An 8,058-nucleotide genomic window follows, 5' to 3' on the forward strand; every position below is an offset into this window, starting at 1 on the left:
AGACAAATGGAAAGGGGATTCTTAAGTAGTTGTAGGGCCAAAATAGTCAAGCACGCCCAGCTGAACTCTTCAAGGCATATTGCAACAAATTCCTAGAAACCTTCCTATTATTCTTTACGTGAAAAAATCTTCAACTAGGAAGATACAGAGTTATAGACTAATACTCATGTTTACACAGAATAACACAACACTAAACAGAAACATGTTGAATTCAAACTTAAATAATACTCCCTCCGTCCCAAATTAATTGAGTTATTTGTAGTTTGCATAATTATTGAGGCAAGGAGAAAAGGGGAGTATGTTTAAGTATTTTTGTTACAATTATAGCTTTATGGATAATAACTAGTAAAACTTAGAAATAATTTATCTCTTAAATTATACCACGCTTTTTCGTAAACTTTATATCGTTATAAAGCATTTTAAAACACCTACGTAACGAATATAAACATGGCTATCAGAATCACCGTCTGCAATCCAAATTGAAATATGGATGTTTGTTTTTGTTTGTGGCTGCAAAGCAAAACTGTTCAAGATTTTCATGAATTTGCTACGAAGCATCCTTTACTAAAAATACAAAAAGAAGCCAATAAAAAAAGAATATATTCCACGTTTTTTCTTTCATACATGAAAATAACCTGATCATTCAAATGATAATTTGTTTTTCCAGATGCGGCGGCAGGCTAGAAGCTTTTCCTTTCCATGACATACAAAATGCTAAGTGTTTCTGGGATGACAAGGGATGCATGGCTACAACTTTGGATCATCACTGAAGGCAGTTGGGAAAATATGTAATAGTAGTTCCCTGATTTACGAGGTGAGTTAGTTACTCCAATGGAGAAACCACAAAGTGAAGATGTATCTGCTTTTATCTAGAATACTCCTGAATATCCTTCTGTCTGCTAACAAAAAAGTACTCGTTCATTTGCTACTTCTAGTCATTTATAACCTCTGCAAGAAGTTCAAAGACAAGAACAGAATTTGTCAGCATAATAAATTACCCCCCAAACATTAACGATGTCAGAATTGTGTCTACAATGTCATACCAACTGAAAGAGGTAACCCGATGGACACCTGTAGGTCAAGATTAAGATTTTATTTTATTTTTATAGTTTGAGGGAAGGTCAAGATTAAGATTTTTTTTCCTTTTTTCTTTTGAGGGAAGGTCAAATTTAAGATGTAAACCTTTAATCTTGTACAAACTTGCCTACAATGTAGTTTGCCTCCTACACTACACTACTTAAGCATAACAAGATAAACAGTTATAGCAGCCCAAGGAAAGAAGCTTGTCATTGATGATTAATCATGAGTTAGCTTCTGCTAATTAGTTCAACTATACTAGTTTGAAACTAAGGCAGGTCGAACCCATATGCTCTTTTACAGTAACTATTACGGGGAAGTTATTGAAAATCACAGTAGCAACTAGCAATTATCAAATTAACAAAACAGTGAAACTTTCAAGCCAATCTTTTAGAGCCAAACCAGTCCTACTATAAATGAGAAAAATCTACAACTATCAACTAATGAGAAAACAGTGAACCATTCAAGCCAATCTTTGAGAGCCAAATCATAGGACAACTGAAAAATACCAACATACTGTGAGTTTTTGAGAGGGCCGCAGAATGGAAAAAAGTCTGAAGTTTTGGAGGAAAAAATAACATATTTCCTCAGTCATGAAAACCCATTATAAAGTATAGAGCAGAAACAGAAAATTTGCTAGCTAATATCAGCAATTGTAATCATCAAAAAGTTTCCTTTCATGTTATTTGCCTCCTAAACCATTTGTGCTATGGGAACATAAAAAGTTTCATTTACTAGAAGCCTTAATAGGTCACAAATTACACGCTACTAATCTGAAACCATGGCTATCCGAAGTCATTAGTCTATTTACATTTCACAAGAGTAGTACCAACTACAAACTATCAAGTTAACAAGACATGAAACATTCCAAGCCAATCTTGAGATCCAAAAAATAGTACTGAAGTAACACGAGAAAAAAAAAATCACTGAATGGTCATGGGACAACTGAGCAGCATTCATGTACTGATCTGAAAAAGGAAAATGGGAGAAAAACTCTGGTTCTGACAAAAAAAAAAAACTTTTATTCTTCAAATATAACTGCACATGATTGGATTATCATGACAATCGACTATCAAAGATATAGACCTAGATTACAGAAATTAGCAAAAATGAGCAGAATAACTAATTCACTAACCTTCACGAAACTTCGAGATTTTGTAGCTTGTCACAGTGAGGTGTGGGATAATTTCTGTTCCATTGACGCCTTTGAAGTTCTACATGGCAATAACGTGAAAGTATATTTTTGTACTCTCTCTCCACCGTATCCTCAAGTTTTTCTCTATTAGGACTTCCCGCAGGGTAAGAGTGATCAAAATCAGATGATTTAACAAAATATTCAATACCATAATTCTCTGTCACCTTTGGTATCTGGTACGTGTAATTCTTCTGCAATGAGTAATCCGGCTCGATGAAAGGCAGATATGCAAGCAAGAATATAATCAAGAACGGCAATAGCTGAAGAAGAATCATAAAATTAAAACCTCCTTCCTGAACATGTTCTCGTCGTTGACTAGTTGGTCCTCTAGTCCTGTACACATGAGCAGTGCGAAACATCTCTGCTTGACCAAAAAATGATCTAAATATCTCATCTGGATCGAATTCATCATGAAACATATCATTCGTATGTCTTCTAGTTCTCCTCCTAACATTATGCTGCTGATTATGCTCGAATTCATCCACCAAACCAACCTGATCATACTGCCTTCTCGAATCATCTTCACTCAAACACTTAAATGCCTTACAGACTTTCTTAAATGCTTCTTCCGAACCTGGAGCTTGATTCTTATCGGGATGAACTTTCAAAGACAATTTCTTATACGCCCTTCGTATCTCTTCGACTGAACTACTCTTTTCCACACCGAGTATCGCGTAGTAATCTTTATTTCTCCTAATTTCACGAATCATCTTAACGTGTTCTTCAGTATAAGTTCGTTCCAAATTACCATTACTCGAGGCAGACTCTCTTGAAGTCTGACCTCCAGTTTTACCCTTATTATCTTGAGATGTTGATGATTTTGAATCTAGAGTTTCGCATATGGCTAGTAAACCATCAACAGATATATCTTTATTCAGACGTTGTGCAATCTTAATGAATTTCAATGCTCGTTGTTTATCTCCAGATGCAATAGCTGATTCAGCTATCTGAATACATCTAATTGCTTCATCTTTATTACCTTCCATGACTAAATTCACTTTCCCACCTCAAAATGTCGAGATTTTTTTTTTTTTTTCTTCTGATCTGATAACCTAATCTGTAGATCCTAATCAACCAGTAAATCAGAATCCAGAAAAATTTAATTAGAGTATTCTAACGAATCTATATCGAGCTTAATTCTCAGTTGAAATCACTACTTAATACAGCATAATTTCATCAAAAATTCTACTTAAAGCTAGGGGATCCATAATCGTATCTATTCTTAAGATTGATCTGAAAATCATGAAATCACCCTTGAAACAAACAATCGAGATTAAGGTCTGGGAAATACTTACAAGGAGAGATATGTGACTTCCACGAACCCTGATCAACCCCAAATATCTGAAAGTCTCCTTTTCTCCATTTTACTGAACTTAGAGAGTTTGGCGGGCTTGCAAACTATCTATCTTGTTAATGGACTTAAAACATAGGCCCAATAAAATGTACAGAAAACTGTTTCCCCTGTATTTCGTCTTTAATTACAGTTTTGCCCAGTATCCTTTTCTACTTAACCCTATTATTCTCTTCCCTCCCATTGCAAAAGTATCTCTTTCTTCCTCAGTCTCTCCCTAAAATTCGACGTAAGTTTCTCCGAACCCTAAATCTTTCCTTTTCTCGATCTCTAAATTCGTTTCTTTTTGTAATTGATTTCTATGTTTTTTTAACGTTTGATGGTCAGTAATTGTTTCAATTTTTCAAAAATTAGGTTTTATTTTTCTCGTTCTTTTTTCTCTTTCGGAACAATTTTTTTTTAGATTCTAAATTTCTAATCGTGCTATTAATGATGACAGGAAGATGAGTAGCCGTGCAAGTCGAACCCTTTACGTTGGTAACTTACCTGGTGATATTCGTGAAAGAGAAGTTGATGATTTATTTTACAAGGTAAAAAATTGTTTAGGGTTTAGTCTTTTTTTTTTTTTTTTTGAAAGCTTACGTAGTAATCGTATAATTTGTACTATGTTTATCAGGGTTTTGTGTTACGTTTCAAGCATTGTATTTGCTAATTGATTTATTTTGATTTTTGTGAACTTTTGTCATTGCAGTATGGACCCATTGTTGAAATCGATTTGAAGGTTCCACCAAGACCTCCAGGTTATGCTTTTGTTGAGGTAATTTGTAATTTGATGTTGAGTTCATGATGATTATGGTCTTTTGTTGTGAAGTTTTAACTTATTTGAAAGGTTACTTACTTTTGGATGTTATAGTTTGAAGATGCTCGTGATGCTGAAGATGCTATCCGTGGTCGCGATGGATACAACTTTGATGGTCACCGATTGAGGGTTAGTTGTGATTGATTTTGAATTATAATGTGTTTTACTTGATTTTCCTTTTGTTATATTTAATTGTCTTTGTTTTTTATAGGTGGAGCTTGCACATGGTGGACGAGGACAAGCATCGTCAGTGGATAGGCGTAGCAGTTATAATGGTGGTGGGGGTGGTCGCGGAGGTGTATCTAGGCACTCAGATTACCGTGTCTTGGTATCTGGATTACCTTCTTCTGCTTCATGGCAAGATTTGAAGGTCAGTTGATCATATCTTCTATTGTTCTTATCTCTTTTTTTTTGGCATGTTTATTTTCTTCCATTGGTTTTGTTCTTCTCTTTAATTTGTCTTTTGTCTGACTTTTATGTTCTTTATGAGTAGGATCATATGCGCCGAGCAGGGGATGTCTGTTTCTCCCAAGTGTTTCGTGAGGGTGGAGGTAACTTGAATCCGCTTTACCTGTCTAGTTTTGGTTTCTATTTTTTGTAAACAGGAGTTAAAGAAGTAGCGACTATCGTTTTTTTTTCTTTCCCTGGTAGCTCGATGCAGTGGAATTGTTCTGTTTTCATGTCATTTGTCTATTTAGTTGGTAGCGTATTCATAGCTTCTCTTCTGTCGAATGGTAATAGTGGTACAATAGAAGGTTCTTACATCGTCTTTTGCTGTTTATAGGCACAACTGGGATCGTGGATTACACAAACTATGACGACATGAAGTATGCTGTAAGTACAGTCTAATGAAATTTTAACAAGTTTTTGATTGTTATTTCGTGGCACCTTCATTATTCACTCGCTGTTGCTATTCTATAATTTACTAATAAGTCATTCTTCTCTGGCTGCAGATCAGAAAACTCAATGACTCTGAGTTCAGAAATGCCTTCTCCAAAGCCTACATTCGGGTATGATTTCTTATTCCTTTCAAAAATCTTGGTTTAACTTTTCTTTATTGTCGAGCAAAGTCAGCGTGACTCTGTATCTTGTTTGCTCATTATAGGTCAAGGAGTATGATTCCAAGAGGAGCTTATCAAGGAGCCGTAGCCGATCTGACTCGAGGAGCAGAAGCCCCAAGCGTAGTCGCAGCAAAAGCCGAAGCAGGAGCAAAAGGTTTAATATGTTACTTAGTCTGTAGGCTTGTTTCATTTAATTTTGGCTGGGAATTGACCATACAATAGCTTGAGTTTGTTGTTTCATTTAATTTTGGCTGGGAATTGACCATACAATAGCTTGATTTTGCTACCTTTGGCTGTTAATTGACCATAAGATATCTTGACTTTTCTGTAGCAAATCTCCAAAGGCCAAATCTTCTCGTCGATCTGTATCTAGGTCCAGATCTAGATCCAGATCTGTTTCTTCACGGTCACGCTCGGGATCAAAGCATCGCTCGCTCTCAAGGTTAGTCTTGCATTTGTTTTCCAAGTCTGCTTGATATATTTTTATGTTTACTTGAATGTACAAACTAATTCGGACCTGAAATGGGTAATTTATTAGAGAATCATGTATGTGAAGTATTTCATTACTGAACCCTATGTCTTGGTGCCCAGAGTCTCAGCAAGTTGAAATGCTGGGTACTCAGGTAGAACCCTGAAATGATATGTTTGACAAAGCAAAGAGCAGATACAGCGAATAAATGTTCAAGATAGAATTGTCAACACTCAAAAGTTCAGTTTAACTTTCCTACATAATGTTTGGGTTAAGCATTGGTACACCTTTATGCTTGGCAATGTACTAAGATCATGGCTACTAGTGGCGATTAAAGTAATGTGCAAAGGAGGGGGACCCAACAACTGGTAATACCTGCATTTTATCTGATGACTTGTATTCATCAAATCTGAATATCAAGTATTGGTTTTTGGGTTGATTCAAGGATAATGACCTCTATAAGCAGTCTTAGGTAAATCCTGAAAATTTACAGGTCCCTGCATTTTTTTTTTTATTTTTTTTTAAATTCCAGAGCTGCAGAGCAAATATAGAGTTGGCCTTTAGTGTTGGCCTAAACCACTTCGATGTGAGATGTTTATACTTCATATTAGATGTTACGGCTTCCCATACCATTTTGTTTCTCGTATTCATTAAATGTGCCTACATGAGTCTTTTTAAAAAGTGGTTTAGGGGTATTTGAGAAAGAGATACCTTCACCAGGTTGGGCAGTTATCATTCCTTGTTTATGAAGATTGCTTGTTTGTTTTTTAGATTTGGCTTAATGCGGCGATTGGGGATTGCACATTAGGGGCTTGATGGGATGTGGTGCAAAATGCCTGCAACTCTTTTGTTTGTGGTGGTTTAGTGGACAGCTTGGGAAACCTCAATGGCATATTAATTTTAATGTAATGCAACTTGAAGCTTAAGTGGGACATGAAAGATGATGGTATTTTAGAGATGGCTTAAGTAATTGGATATGTGGACGCACCACGAATCAGCTGTAGGAATAGAGTTCAAATTCCTTTTTTTTCCTTGGAATCTGCACAGGCTTAATAGGATTGCGCCCAGGAATTCCTTGGACCTCCATGGTATAAGTGGAAAGATTCCCATCTCCTATCTTTTAATCTTTAATATATGATGATCATTTCACCTGACGGGGGTCATCATCTGATTATCAATGACATACATGTTTAGCATAGATTTCTTTTAGTAATAGTGCATAGCTGGATCTTATATATTGTTTATAGTTCTGAAATTTTATGGGTTTCCTCCTTTCTCGCTTTTGAATCTGGTACTCTGACGTGGAAGAGGCGTCGAGGATTTTGGATCTAAGGTGTTTTGGAAACGTTGTGGATATTGAATTGGGTTGTTTCTGGAACTTTTTGCAGATCCCGTTCGAGGTCCAAGTCGCCAGTACTCTCTGTAAGTAAAAACTTCAAATGCTTTGATATCTATGTTTCTCTCCCCTATTCTACTAAACTTATTATTTTGCAGCCTCGCGGCAAACATGTGAGTAAAAGCCCTAAAAAGCGGAGTCCCAGTCGTAGCAAGAGTCCCATCAAGAGCAAGAGTCGAAGCCTTAGCCCTAGCTAAAACTAATATCAGGTGTGGTAGTATACCAACTGGAAACATATAGTTTTCCTGTCTGACAGGTGCCATGTGCTTAATCTTTCTGGAAATTGACTACTGTTTTCCTGTCTGACAGGTCTGGGGCATCATTATTACCAACTGAAGAACCTGAGAAGTCACAGAATGAATAGTGGAAACTCTTATTGAGAGTAGCATAGACTATTTTGTTTTTGCTTTTTTAGATTGTGATATCTGAGAGTTATGTTTGAATTATTTTATGGAATATTTTATGGAACTAAACCAGTTTTTTTTATTTTTTTTTTTATTTTTGCACTGTCTTATGTAATACTGCAAACATAATTATCAAATCTTTTCTGTTGGTAATATTTATCATGTGGAACTTGAGAGTTCAGACACTTACCTGGTCATGACACTGGACTTTTAAACTTGATCTGATGTACCCCTGAGAAAGTGCAGCCATTCAAGCACAAGATATGCTTTCAAACCAATTTCTAGTTAAATGGCTTCAATCTGTAT

General features: G+C 35.9%; 2 protein-coding genes across 7 annotated transcripts; one reads left to right on the plus strand and one right to left on the minus strand.

Annotated features, from left to right (window-relative positions):
- Positions 1–524: 524 nt before the first annotated feature.
- LOC113318677 (chaperone protein dnaJ 49-like) lies at positions 525–3,678 on the minus strand. Of its 2 annotated transcripts, XM_026566888.1 has the most exons (3): positions 3,568–3,678; positions 2,213–3,338; positions 525–948 (listed from the first exon to the last, which is right to left on the minus strand). In XM_026566888.1, the coding sequence occupies exon 2, from the start codon at positions 3,256–3,258 to the stop codon at positions 2,215–2,217; it is 1,044 nt and encodes a 347-aa protein (XP_026422673.1). In that variant the 5' UTR covers positions 3,259–3,338; positions 3,568–3,678; the 3' UTR covers positions 525–948; positions 2,213–2,214. The 2 variants fall into 2 exon arrangements, with proteins under 2 accessions (XP_026422673.1, XP_026422672.1); XM_026566887.1 differs by having other exon boundaries at positions 2,213–3,623.
- An 85-nt stretch (positions 3,679–3,763) lies between these two features.
- LOC113318301 (serine/arginine-rich-splicing factor SR34-like) lies at positions 3,764–7,907 on the plus strand. Of its 5 annotated transcripts, none has more exons than XR_003344414.1 (15): positions 3,764–3,852; positions 4,063–4,153; positions 4,315–4,380; positions 4,477–4,551; positions 4,634–4,792; positions 4,916–4,973; positions 5,207–5,256; positions 5,376–5,432; positions 5,528–5,637; positions 5,815–5,925; positions 6,075–6,424; positions 6,724–7,040; positions 7,261–7,374; positions 7,447–7,557; positions 7,658–7,907. XR_003344414.1 is itself a non-coding variant. In XM_026566448.1 (13 exons), the coding sequence occupies exons 2-12, from the start codon at positions 4,067–4,069 to the stop codon at positions 7,543–7,545; spliced, it is 906 nt and encodes a 301-aa protein (XP_026422233.1). In that variant the 5' UTR covers positions 3,764–3,852; positions 4,063–4,066; the 3' UTR covers positions 7,546–7,557; positions 7,658–7,907. The 5 variants fall into 5 exon arrangements, 1 of the variants encoding a protein (XP_026422233.1); XR_003344415.1 differs by having other exon boundaries at positions 6,075–6,320; XR_003344412.1 differs by lacking the exon at positions 6,075–6,424.
- The last annotated feature ends 151 nt before the right edge of the window (positions 7,908–8,058 follow it).

Source organism: Papaver somniferum, chromosome 10, assembly GCF_003573695.1.
Source record: "Papaver somniferum cultivar HN1 chromosome 10, ASM357369v1, whole genome shotgun sequence".
Classification (NCBI taxonomy): domain Eukaryota; kingdom Viridiplantae; phylum Streptophyta; class Magnoliopsida; order Ranunculales; family Papaveraceae; genus Papaver; species Papaver somniferum.

Coding starts and splice junctions, on each gene's coding strand:
- LOC113318677 (XM_026566888.1), bottom strand. CDS start 3,258: ATGGAAGGTAATAAAGATGAAGCAATTAGATGTATTCAGATAGCTGAA.
- LOC113318301 (XM_026566448.1), top strand. CDS start 4,067: ATGAGTAGCCGTGCAAGTCGAACCCTTTACGTTGGTAACTTACCTGGT. Junction 4,154..4,314: donor TTGATGATTTATTTTACAAG/GTAAAAAATTGT, acceptor TTGTCATTGCAG/TATGGACCCATTGTTGAAAT. Junction 4,552..4,633: donor TTGATGGTCACCGATTGAGG/GTTAGTTGTGAT, acceptor TGTTTTTTATAG/GTGGAGCTTGCACATGGTGG.